The following is a 13,451-nucleotide window of genomic DNA, read 5'->3' as shown; positions in this document are numbered from 1 at the left end:
TTGGCACCCTTAGGGCCCTGCTACATGTTATGGTGTGAGCTGCACACAAGTTGATCAGTGTCAGTGCTAGCTTGAGTTTGGAGTAGTTGCACGTTCAGGTTAGCAGGGGCCGGGAGGAATGAAAGGTAAGATCTCTGCCCTGCTCATTTCAGGTTTCTCCCCATGGCTCCCCTGGTGTGTGTCTGTGCCCCCCCCCCCCCCCAATTTCCCCTCTCTCTTGCTTAGTTGTGACTGCCTGCACTCTCTGTCCCAGGGGAGCAGGCCTGCCTGGCCCCTGCTGCTGAGCTGGTGCTCTCCTGGGATGAGCCTGGCCCAGGGAGTGGCAGTGAAGTGACAGCCAAGCAGGCAGGTTAACCCTTCCCTGCCTGCTCCCCCATGACAGATCATGGGCAGCCACAAGTAAGCAGGGAGGCAGTGAGCCGGGATTTGGGGAGAGCAGGGGGCAGCAGTGGGCCAAATCTGGGCCAGCAGGGGAGGAGGGTGGGGAATGGTTACACTAAGGTGTAGCTTAGAGTGCCCACAGCTTTGTAATATGTATTGGGTGGGACAAATAATCCTGCCCTACAGCGGCATAACTTTAAGCTGCCTAACAAATGCTTAAAACTAATTGCAAGCATTCATGTGTGAACAGTCCAGGTTTTAAGAGCACCAGGAGCCACCCAAAATTGCCACGTGACAATGTTTGTACATTTAGGTGTGCAAACATGATTATACATAAGGTAAATCCAGAGACTTCATGTAGGGATGCATAGTGTTAAAAATGTTCTGATCTGTTATCTTTCTGAGCACTTTGCAACAGAAAAATTGCTGTATCATTTTTCTGTAGTCAAACATCAAGTGAAAAGTAAGAGCTGGCAGCTGGAGTCTGAAGTCTAAAAAGGATGAGAACCACTGCCCTATATTGTACTTGACAGATATGTCTGCTGCTCAAGGCACCAAAATTTGTCAAGTGCCATAGTACTATGGAGCTGCTACCTTGTTAAGCAACCACAGATACTGTGTCCAGTTGAACAAACAGATCATCCAAGCACATTTCAGTAATACCTTAGTAACTACATATAATTCCAGGATTCATTACTAGTTCCTTTGCTAATGTAGATCCTTTGGATCCTATAATAATTGTATACTGGACACCTTATTATACATGTTCATTTACGCTTACAACATCGCTCCCCAAGGCAAATCTTGCTGCCATTTGGAATAAGGTGAAACAACTTCAGTACACAAAGCTCCACCTTGGTGCCTCCAAAAGTTAGGTGCAACAGCCTCTTACCTCAACCATAAGGTTGCCAAGGAACTGTTCACTGGCACATCTTGTGGTCAGAAGCTCTGAAATGAGGTCTGTCCAGTGATCTTGGGTTCATAGACGGTGAGGCTGGAAAGGACCTTGGAAGATCGAGTCCAGCTCCCTGCCCCAGGGGCAGGAAGTCAGCTGGCGTCAAAGGATCCCAGCAAGATAAACATCCAAATATCTCTTAAAGGAGTCCAGAGTAGGTGTTTGCACCACGTCTGGAGGCAGTCTGTTCCAGGCCCTGGGGGCTCGGACAGTAAAGCAGTTCTTCCTTATATCCAGCCTGAAACAATCTTGGAGGAGTTTGTGACTGTTTGACCTTGTCATCCCTTGGGACACTCTGGTGAACAGGCGTTCCCCCAGATCCTGATGTACACCCCTTATAGGCAGCCACCAGGTGCCCCCCGGGTATAAACTTTGATAGAAACTTTAACTTAAACATTCATTTGAAAAAGGCATGCACAAAGATAAAAATAAGGACTAACTTTATTTGAAAACTGAAAGGCACAAGTTAGGTGTTAATGTACCTACACTTCTTAGAACTACTCTGGAACTGATATTCTCAGCTGCTGAAAACTATGCACAGTTCTGGACCAGGAGCATATAACTGGGTGTACAGCCTAATGCCATGCTGAGAGAATCTTAGCTGGAATATTAATCATCACTCATTCACTGGTTTCCCACTCTGTTACATTGACCCACCCAAAATATGCAGACACAGAATTCATGCATTCATCTAAGCCGTGGCCAGCCTCAATTTACCAATGCGCAAGACTCCCCAGAACTCTCTGGAGATATGAGGCATATCTCAGTAACCATTTTGGGAGTGGGGTAAAGCTCTTAAAGCTTTTTAATTTAATCGTGAGGTATGTTGCCAAGAATTCTGGGATCATGGTCATCTACCAGACAAACACCTGATTGCCAGGCTGTGAAAGAACTTCATGTAGCAAGCTACTCTAGAAATAGTGGTTGAACAGTATCAGTTGCAGATATCTGATATCTCTGGAAGATGAAAGAATGGACAGTATGACTGCAGGCATCAGTCACAAACTGGGCCACAATGAAAATTGCTGCTGTCTTTGACAGGTTTGCCAAAAATGCACTTGGACTTGCACTAAAATGTTTCTGAAATTCTTCTGGTTCACCAGTCTGGATTTTGTCATTTGAACGTTGGTGATCACCTCTCTTGCTGTGCAAAAGAAAAAAAAAAGAATTCCTAGCTCCGCATACAGTTGGAACAGAACTCTGCAGTTCTGACTCTGAATTCCCTTTTGTTTCTATGCCTGGGATACAGGGAAAGCCTCTCTGTAAAATCAAGGAATTTTACATGGTGATAGAAGCAGGTGAGGTGGCAGTACAAGCCATCAGGTAGAGCAGTAGGTCCGTTGATTGCCAAAGCAATGGTAGGTAGAGCAAGCAGTAGGACCTAGAGTAGGTCCTTTGATCGCCAAAGCAGTGTGTTTCTATCCTGGACCTTCTGCTAATTAGCTCTACACATCCTTTTTTTCCTTTTTGTAATACTGAAGATATTTAGTGCTTTTAGGATCCCAAGATGGAAAGCACTACATTAGAGCTAATTGTTTAATTTTTAAGTCTGAGAGAGAAGTTGGATGGAAGCAGCTTTCCTGTTAATGAACCTCAAAGTTCTCTTTCACAATTCTGTTTAAACAAACAAAAAAAAGGTAATAGAAGAAATGGGGGGTCTAACCATTTTGACAAAAGCTTAGGAAAACTGAAAAAGCTGAAGTTGTGACACATTTTACAGCTTATGATGAGGACAAAAAGTTCTACTGAGTTCAGACACTTTTAAATTCATTTTTTCTTTTTATTCTGAGTGACCAGAAATACTAAGAACTTAAAAAATGTATATCTTGGTTTCTTCTAAGAATTATAGCTGCTTAATTCAGCCTGTTATATAGTTTAAAAATTACTATGACAAGAGGTAGATATAGACAAGGAGTGCAAAGAAACAAAGAGATTTTGTTGGCTAGAGATTCTGTTGGTCTAGTGATTTGCACACCAGCAACCTAACCACTGTCAGTTGGACTTTGTTTGCTTGGGTTGTTTGTTTGTTTTTTAAGCCCTTGGTTTCAAGGAGATTTGAACAATATGTCCCTATGAGGAAGATTTTTCAGACTACTTACAGGAAGGTCCTCCTAATCTTAAGGTGATCATGGGGAAAAAGCACAGGGTTTTTGAGTTGTTTGGGGGTTTTTTGTTTTTGTTTTGTTTTTTTAAACGAACATGCAGGTAAAGGAGGCTGGTATCATGGGCTGATCAGCAGGAGGGTCTTTTTGATACTAAGAGACATGGCTGAGGTTGTGAAATGCCTTGGAAGTAAAGGTGGGTAGCTTGTTGGATGCAAGCAAGAAGAGGGTGTAGTGGAGCAGTGCAGAGAGATGTCAAAATTAAATGCTGGGGTAACTTTGCAGCATTGTTCTGAGGGTGCAGACACAACAATTGAACTGCTTCAAAATGTCACTGGTTGTGAACTGGTTTACAGTTGTGAAGTTCTGTGGTGGTAACATCAAAGGGCTGAAAGGTGAACATCAGGAGGGATGGGTGAGTTTGGACCCATGCTTTTTGGCTCCTAGGAGCTAGGGGTGCAGAATGAGGTGCTGTGGCTAATAAGGAATGAGGATGCAGCTGACTTGGTAAAACAGCTTTAAGTAAAAAGCAGTACAAGGAAGCTTATTGATTTTTCTCTTTTTTTTTTCTTTCTTGTAAGTTGGGAGTAGACCTCTATCTACAGACCAGTGGCAGTTAGGGGTGGGGTGCAGAATGATACAGTGAGAGATTCCCAGAGGACTGACCAGACCCATGTCACCAAAAGCTTGATATCCAGTCATAATGGTGAACAGGTTCAATATAATAATAATGCTTCTCTGCAGAGATGGCATTCATCAACAGTCCTGCATAGCTGATCAGAGGAGTGCTGCCCATTGAAATAAGCTGCAGCAAGAGCTGGAGCACATCAGTGGTCCCACACAGCTGTTTGCTGTGGCTCTGCATACCCCTGACTTGTGAATAAAACCTAATCTTTCCAAGGGGTAGCCCTGCAAAAAAAAAATGTCTGGTTTTGCACAAGCTGGTGGTGGTGTCTCCAATGATTTAAAAAAGACAAATGAGGAATGATTAAAGATGTTAGTTATGTTGATTCTTGACCTGTGGACTTGGCTTCTCTGAGATATCAGACAAGCAAAAGTTTTCAGTTTAGACAGAAGGAGAAAGGTCTGAGGCAGGTAGAGAGGTGTTGGTTGAATTTGTATTTACCTATGAGATTATATAGAATTCAGGGATAGAGGAGACATGACCAAGGCCAGATTGCTGGAGCACCTAATCAGACAGCTTGGAGGAAGAAGGAATCATTCAAAGGATACCCTGAAAAAACTGATTAGAAAGCTGGGAAGGAGAGAATGCTTGACTGCCAAAGGCACGTAGTCGGTTATCAATCTGCCAGTTCAATTCAGTATTAAAAAGGTATTTTGAATTACAGGCATTATGATATAGAAAGGCAGCTTCTATTTTGTACCAAGATTTCCTATGTACTGTTGTCTTCACACGGAAACTTCTTTTATATCAATGTATGTAGTTCAGTCGTGGCACAAGTGAGTTTGACCAAATGCATATGCAGGTATATAAGGGACAAGCAAGAATATCATTCTGGAAGGAAGTGGCTTTTTTGGAAACGACTAAAGATCATAAATATGTTAAGATTTTGTCAAGGTTGCAATAATAAATATTGTGCATTATGTATTTGTACAACTTGTGAAGTTATTGACTATATAATACAATATGAGCTAAAAATATTTCTCATACTGAATTCTGCTGTGCATTTTTATTTTCATTATTGCATGAAGTATCATTCTGAAAACTTTGGTTTTCAGGATTTGAGGGATGAGAATAATGAATGACTGAAACTGCTGCTTGACGTGTGGTTTGTTTTTTTTTGTTTTGTTTTTGTTGCTTGTTTTTAGGTAACTGGGGGTTCCAGTGGAATTGGAAAATGTGTTGCTATTGAATGCTATAAGCAGGGTGCATTTATAACTCTCATTGCAAGAAATGAGGTATGTTATACAAGTTTACTAAAAAAAAAAAAAAGTGTCCTGAAGCCATTAAAGTACAACTATGATTTTTTTTTTTTTTTTAAAGACAGTAATTAGTCATATTGTGTTTCTGGCAAACACTCGCTAAAATCCATTACTATTTCTTTGTCCAAGCAATCTGGTTTAGTATCTTAAAAATGTTGACTACCTCCCCACATGCACACACCTTTCTTGTTTCAGCTGTTGCTTTTAAGAGTGACATCTTTTCTTAGTGGGTGATGTCTTTCTTTCTTTCTTTTCCCCCATTGAAAAGGTTTTGTTGCCTTTATGTCTTATGGAATGTACATTGCTCTTATTCATCAGAGATGGCCCTGGTACAGCCTTGAGAATGGCATTTACTTTATTAATCATCTGCTTGCAGGGTTAATAGCAGAGTCCAAAAGATAGGATCTTCAGTTTCTTTATTGCCTCATACAATATAGAATATATATCGATATAGAACAAACAGTGTCATTTGTTCTGTGCTGCCTTGTACACTTAATACAGCTTAGATTTAAAACATAAGAACCTAGAATTCTGAGAATGCTGTCAGGCCTTTTAATCATCACTCCATTATAAGAAAATATGAGAATTATGGTTAGTTTTTTGTTTTGTTGGGTTTTTTGCTTGTTGAAGCTAGCGAAATTTTTCATCAAAACACTTTAATGCAAAAAATCTTTCAGAAAGTTTTTAATTTTGGTTACAACTACCCAGCTTTTCCCACTGTATTTTTTTTTCAGTTCCATTTGGCAGATTTTTAACCAAAATATTCACTTATTGTGGAAGTGTAAACAAATTTCTCGAGGAGGCAAATGGCATTTTTCAACCAACAGTTGTGCCTGGTAATCTGTATATAATTGAAAAAGTCCCTTTTACAGTCTTGAATACAGTTTGCTAATTCTTACAGTGCTAAGATAGTTGCATAAAGTAAATAAAATTTAAAAACCAGAAAAACTGCCCCAATTTGGGGGCAAGCTGAGTGTGTACAATTACTGCAAGTGTTCAGCAGAATAATTTAGAGAATAGTATATAAACAATATTATACAAATCCGCATTAGCTCCCTAAAGTCTTCCTGTCTGTTACTGAATAAAATATTAATTGACATGTTTGTTCTTAGTCCTAACAGCATAGTAAGGGCTTGAATGCTGGCATTAAGCCTCTAGAGAGTGTAAAAATCTAATGTTGTGACTTCTGAGAGCTTAATGAAGCTAACTGTTTTGATTTATAATTTTGTCCATGTCAATACACTAACAAGATATAGCCAGTTTAAAGACAGACTTTTTACAAAACTAAAATAGCTATCCTCAGCTTCCTGAAGCTTTTTAAATGTTGTTATAATATGAAAGAATAATGCTTGAACTATGGTATTAATTTCAGAACAAGCTGTTGCAGACAAAGAAAGAAATAGAAAAATACTCTGTAAATGACAAACAGGTAAGATTGTTGCTACCACTAGCTACTCAAATGTTAGTGTCTGTCCTATATATAATTACACTTTTAAAAGGAAAACTCTTTGGGTCATGAAATATTAATTTTACAAATTTGAAAGACACTTTACCCGGCTAGATGCAAGTTCAGGCTTTTCGCATCTTTGTTATCATTTTAACTATACAGAGCTCTACGTTCCACAAATGGAAGGGTTTTTTTGGTGTAAACATGTTCTGAGTGAGTCATGTATTATTATGGCTTATGATAAATATAGAACCCTGATTCTGGATCTTGACACTTAAGTACAGGAAGAGCTAGTATCTTTTTCTTTTGCAAATCCATTCTTTAAATTGTTTTAAAATTAAATCATTAGCGGAATCATCGATTTGGGAATAGAAATAACTTAATGTTCTTTTCCATGCACTGATTCAGTACAGGCTGTGAGTACATAGTTAAGTCCATTCCTGTTCAGCAAATCACTGAAGCAGATGTTTAAATTAAGCATCTGAAGCAATGGTACAGGTTGAACCTCTAAACACTTCCTTTAGTGTTCTGTTCAATAGGAATGTATTTAAGCTTAAATGCTTTTACTCAGTCTTAGGCAGACAGGGTTCTTTGGGTAAATCTGATATCTTTAATTAGACCAACTAAATAGTTGGAGAACAATATTTAAGCAAGCTTTAACCTGCCTGACAGCTGACTTCCCAGGTACTTCTCCACTATTCTTCCCCCTTCTCTCCCCCCCACCCAGCCTATCTCTTACCCATTGACTCCTCAATCTCCATTTTCACTGACTGCCTGTCTTATATGCATACCAGCCCAGGGTCTGGCTTTTTTACTTTTCATTCCATCCAGGAAGAGCACACACCAACTGCTGAAGCTTCCTTAGCTTGACGAAGGGTTTTTGAACCCGAAAGCTTGCCTGAATATTGTTTTCCAACTATGTAGTTGGTCTAATAAAAGATATCAGATTCACCCAAAGAACCTTGTCTGCCTATGTCCTTAGACCCAACACAGCTACAACCTACACCCCTTTACTCAGTCTTGGGGCTTCAGAAGTGTTTTTAGAGCTTCCTGCCTTTTTCAGTGTAAACCAAATAAAATTACTGTGTTCAAAATGCACAGAACTCTTCCGAATAGAGAATTCTAAAAATTATTTCCATTCTTTTTCCTTTTTATTGTAACAATGAATGAAAAATAGCAGAAGAATCGGTGTGGTGGAGTTGGTTACTTCCCCTCGCTTGTGCCTAGAATTGCTATTAATGACTGGCAGGATTTTTTTTTTATGACGGTAAATCCTCATTTACTGGCATCTATGCTAGCTGTAAAGCACTGCTTCTGTCCACAAGCGAATTAGTTGACAAGCTGGGTATTGAGTAGAAAAGAAGCAGTAAAGCTCACAAATAGAGGTGGGATTGATGCTACCATCTGATATTAAGGTTGCCCAGTACCATTTCCAATAACTTTTTCCCATTTATAACTTTGTCATAATCTCATAACTTTTTGGCATTCATTCCTCAGAAGAATTTTGAATTAAGGCACAATATATTTTCCCGTGGTTTTGTTGTGTGTCAAAATTCTGGCAATTTTTTCTTTGATGTTCTAATGCCCCCTTTCTTTGGATCAAAACTTGATTGGGGTGAAGCCTCTGTGTCAGGGATGTCCTCATGAAAAGCTATCAAAATTCAGTCCAGTCTAATTTATAGGTCTCTCTTATTTTCCCTCTCTTCAAGGCAGGTAGCACATGCTTACCGAGACTTGTTAGAACTTTGCTGCTAAAATCTTTGACTGTACCATCCTTAGTAGGCATCCTGCAGCTCAGGACTGAGTAGGACATTAATTGCTATCTCAGGCAGTGCTGGGATTGGGCTCTAGAACTAAGAGCAGATAGCTTACCTCCCCTATACTCAGTGCTGCTTTGGCTGGGGGCTAAGCAGTGTATTGAAAGAATGATTTAAGTGTAAAGGAAACAAGGGATGAATCTGGCAAGAACAGGAAGCTTGAGACCAGCAGTTTGGGACTTGGTTTAATGGGGAACACTAGGACTCATTGGAAGCTAGCATAGTAAGAAAGGGAGGAGGCCTGGCAAGAAACAGAATGTAAAGTAGAGCTGTGACTGATTGGTGGTGGGGCAAGAATCAGGGAAGCAAAGATTGCATGGAAAGAATAGTATTTGCTCATCTAAAGCTATCACAGTGCAGGGGGACTGATTAGGATTGAATGGGCAGAATGAATTCTGGCATTTCCTTGCTTTTCCTGGAATAATTAACACAACTTTTTCATTTATTTTCAATGTACAGAGCCCTAAACAGATAATGTGTGCTAAAGGGAATAAAATCTATAGAGAGCTCACAATGTGGGACTTTTTCCAGTTACTTCAGTTGGAGTTAGATTGCACCTTTTAAGGCAGAAGCAGCTTCATTAGTGAACAAATGCAATTTCACCCTCTTTTAGAGGAAAGCTGAGGGGAACTATAAGGGACAGTTTAGAGGATTTATGGTGTCATTTCTTCTGGCTCCTGCTTAATAAAAGGAATTACCCATATTCTCTGGAAGGTAACATTAATGATCCAGGGAAAAAGGAACTCTTAGCGATGGAAGTAGAGACCTGCATGTACTATCTGATTGTCTTATCAGAGGTAAAGAATAGCTTTGGCAGCTGCTGACTAAAGTGACTCATGTTGCAGGCAACTAACCAATTGTTTAGATAAGTAATCTTGCTCTGAAGTGTCTGCTGTTGCTCTAGGGTTGCAACAACTGAAACCTCCTGACTGATCTGCCCTCTATATTCAACTAAGACAACATATTCTTCTTTTAATAGTAGGTTCCCCCCCGCCAAATTCTAAAATGTAATAAAATTGATTAATCAACTCCAAGAAAGTAGAACTGAAGAGAACATAAGTTCAAAGCTAAGCCTGGCATCTGTACAGGTAAACCTGTAAGGATATTCAACCTTTCTATTTCCCCTGCTGTTGTAGTCCATGCTTGTCTTCTATGATCATACCATAAGGCTGGATTTTGGAGGGTTAGCAAGAGGATATTTTGGACTGCAACTTCTAGATTTTTTTTATTATAAAATATACTTGTTTGTATATCTGTAGGTCTCAATTGCTTCTTGTTGCGGAATGAAGACCCACTGTTTGTGCCAGGGTGGGTAATATCCAAAGCTTGAATAGTCTTGCAACTCACTTACCTAAATACCCTACAAATGTGGGAGCTTCTCAGTCTGCAGTTGGCTTATCTTGCAGTTATTTTTATAAAATTTAGTACAGTTAGTGTTTTATAAACAAACTAGTTAATCATCTGAGGCCTTGTGAGAGAGTTTCAGTATTTGAAAAATGAAGATATGTACTTAAGGCACTTAGTTGTGAGTGTTTTGTAACCAAACAATCCATTCCTCTGACCCATTTGTAAAAACATAGGCATTAGGCATTGCCTCTTTTGCACCTTTACTTGTCCATCTTGTTCATGTGCCAACTGTAACAGTGCCTTTGGGAGAATCTCTGGGCAGTTATCCTTACTGTCTCCCCCATAAAATGTTCAGAAGCCCATCTAGTGTCACTGCAATTTGTGGGACCCTGCTGAGAAGGACTAGTTAACCTGACAAACAGGATTGGCTATCGGCTTCTGTTTATACAGCAAACAAATGTTACAACCTTACCATAGGCGGATAATCTTACTACCTAGGCTTCTGGAAAATTTGGCAAATAGTTACGGATAATCTTACTACCTAGGCTTCTGGAAAAATAGGCAAATAGTTCCCTGCCACAGTTCCTTTGTATTTTATGCATCATAATGGCAGTAAAATTCATGTTGAAACTTCATTTGAGAGAGTACTTTAAGTGACTTGACCAGAGCCACAGATTAGCAATTGGAATGCTAACAAGAATGCAGGAACAACTAGTCATTGTCATTTGCTGGAAACCCTGTCAGTGTCAGGAAAAAATGAGTAAATCTTCAACTTCAGCCATTGGTTACTATACATTTTACGGATTCAGAATCATTGTAGAAGTTTTCTTTCTTTTAGACCTAAAATTAGTGTTCATATTTCTATGAATTCCCAATATGAAACCATGTGCTTCATGATTCCAAAAGATTAAAGGTCAACCATATTGTGAAATTACTTTCTGCATCTGTTATGTGAAGAGATCCTCATATCTTAAATATGTCACAACTGTAGCATTAGTTACTCATGGAAATGTTTTCCATTCTGTCAGTTGCAGCTTTCCAAATGAAGCCCAATAAAGAAGTGCACTTAACCTGTTTTATAAAAATAGTACCAAACTTTTACATGAGTAATGTCCTATTGTTAGAACAATCTGTTGAAAAGAATAGCATAGAGAAACTACGGCACTAGTATAGAATTAAGTAAAATAGTGTTTGTTATTTAAGACACTTTTTTACTTGTAATAGTAGTATAATCATAAATTTCCGAAGTAAGGTTCTGCCTTTATACGTGAATAAGCCTGGCCTCTCAGTAACCCAGTAAGGTGGGTGTTGTCCTCATCTTGCATTTGGAAGCATGTGAGGCACACGCAGACCACAGAAAGTGCCTTCTTCATCTGCTGAAAAGATTTGTTCTTTAAAATCTTCTAAAGAGTTGGACTTGATTCTTATTCTGCTGAATGTTACAGCCTCTCTTCTTTTCATTAGGTTGTGCTTTGTATATCTGTTGATGTGTCTAAAGACTACGGACATGTGGAGAACGTCCTAAAACAAGTAAGGAAGTAATCAATTCATTTATGTTCAGAAAGCTCTTTCTCATGCTACAAGTGTGTAGCAGAAATAGTTTCTTGTAAATATTAACATTTGACTTGCCACATCATAGGAAAAACACTTTCTTACCTATTAATATAGATCAGGGTTGCCCAACCGGTGGCCCACAGACTGTATGTGGCCACCAAACAGTTAGCTTGTGCCCTGCAAGCTCCCAGCGCAGCTGCCACTGCTGCTCCCGCTCCTGATTTGCTACTGCTATGGCCACCAGGTTCTTTGGGTTCCTTTAGCTTCTGCTTACTGCTCCTGTTCCTGGGGGTGGGCCAGTGTAGCAGGAGAGGGTGGGATGCATTTGCTGCTTGAGACAGGGGAGACAGTTGGCCCTTGCACTGTGTACAAAAAAGACAGGTACTGGGCTGCCAACGTTGTGGGTGGACATGTGGCCAGGAGGGGAGGAGGGAGCCATGTTGTTTGCACCATGTGAGAAGGCTAGGGTGCCCACATGGCAGGGGAGAGCCCTGGCGCTGCCTGCATGGAAAGCATCCCTCAGTCTGCAACACATCCCTCATGAAGCCTCCAGAATTGTGGCCTGTGCGGCTTGTGGTCCCTGTCTGCCTAGAAGTTGAACAGCCCTAATACAGATAATGTTTTTCCCTTCTTAGGCTCAGGAGAAATTGGGACCAGTTGACATGCTTGTTAACTGTGCTGGAACATCAATTACAGGAAAATTTGAAGATCTTGAAATGAATTGTTTTGAAGTAAGTTTACCGTGTTCCCTTACTTCTATCGGATAAATATCCTGAAGTCCTTGCAGACTTGCTAAAATTGTATTAGTATTTCATGAAAACTCTCTTAAAACCTTTTTCATGAGGTCAGTTCTACTGTGAACTCAATATATAAATTGAAAAAATACCGTGCGCCTTATAAACAAAAGACAGTCATGGGCTTGAAAAATTTCCTAGAAGATATCTTCCATATTTTGAATAAAAAAGAAAAACTACTACAGGAGAGCTGAGAAATATAAAACATTTTTAGTAGCTTATGGTCAAGTATTTTGGGTATAAAATACAGCTAAGTTGGTAAAATAATACTCTTTTCTGTTTGTCATACATGTTTGGGTTTTATTTAGAGCTCTACAAAAGTGTTAGATAGTCTGTCTTCCTGACTTCACATTTTGATCTGTTGGGTATCTTGCAGGATACTTTCTCTTGGCAGCTAATCAGTTGTAGTTTATGGTTGTGTGTGGATTGGACTCTAAGGGCACCACTAAGTTAGTTGTATACTGGCAAGAAGTCCTTAGCCAAGGAAATGACTGATCGTCCTAAGTCACGGGGACTGTTTCCATGCGAAGATGGAAAAACATTGATAGGCAAGATTTGGTTTCATCCGATTGATCAAAGCATTCATTGTCTTTCAGCTGAGGGGTGCTTGTTTACAGGTGAAAAGCACCTAGAATAGAGTACTCGGATTAAGTTCTTTTAAGAATGTATTTCTTAAAACTATAGTATATTAAGGAGTAGGATTTGGGTTCATTTAAGTCAATGTGAGTCTTTCCATTAACTTTAATTAATACTTAGTATAAAAACCTGAAGTGCCTAAACTGGTTCATCAGCAGGCTTCTTGCCTTAAAGCTGTAAGTATATTGTGCAAAATGTGGTCCATGCTGTTATTATCAACAAGAAATCTAACAGTCTGTCAACACAAGTTGAATTCTCCACACTGTAAAACCAGTAACAGCTTTCCATGGTGCCAGACAGGCAGCAGAATAGATTGCCATCTCACTTAGGTACAAGAAGGTACCATTTCAGTTTACTATAGGCAAATACTTGAACTTGAAATCTATATTTAGCTTATTGTCAGTCTTCCTTTCTGTGTGGAGGAAAGGTTGGACTTCTGTTTTATTTGGGAGTTGTATATATATTGGGGGGGGG

General features: G+C 39.6%; 1 protein-coding gene across 3 annotated transcripts in view; it reads left to right on the top strand.

Moving 5' to 3' along the window:
* The first annotated feature begins 360 nt into the window (after positions 1-360).
* Positions 361-13,451, top strand: part of KDSR (3-ketodihydrosphingosine reductase) — a 27,516-nt gene continuing 14,425 nt past the window's right edge. For all 3 annotated transcript variants that reach the window (XM_025194195.1, XM_025194196.1, XM_025194194.1), the window contains exons 1-5: positions 361-399; positions 5,269-5,358; positions 6,755-6,811; positions 11,458-11,523; positions 12,183-12,278. In XM_025194195.1, the coding sequence (XP_025049980.1) occupies positions 376-399; positions 5,269-5,358; positions 6,755-6,811; positions 11,458-11,523; positions 12,183-12,278 (333 nt within the window). In that variant the 5' untranslated portion in view covers positions 361-375. The remainder of the gene's footprint in view (positions 400-5,268; positions 5,359-6,754; positions 6,812-11,457; positions 11,524-12,182; positions 12,279-13,451) is intronic.

Source organism: Alligator sinensis, unplaced genomic scaffold, assembly GCF_000455745.1.
Source record: "Alligator sinensis unplaced genomic scaffold, ASM45574v1 scaffold491_1, whole genome shotgun sequence".
Classification (NCBI taxonomy): Eukaryota; Metazoa; Chordata; order Crocodylia; family Alligatoridae; genus Alligator; species Alligator sinensis.
Note: the sequence above shows the minus strand (reverse complement) of the source record. Positions and strands in the feature narration are given on the sequence as shown.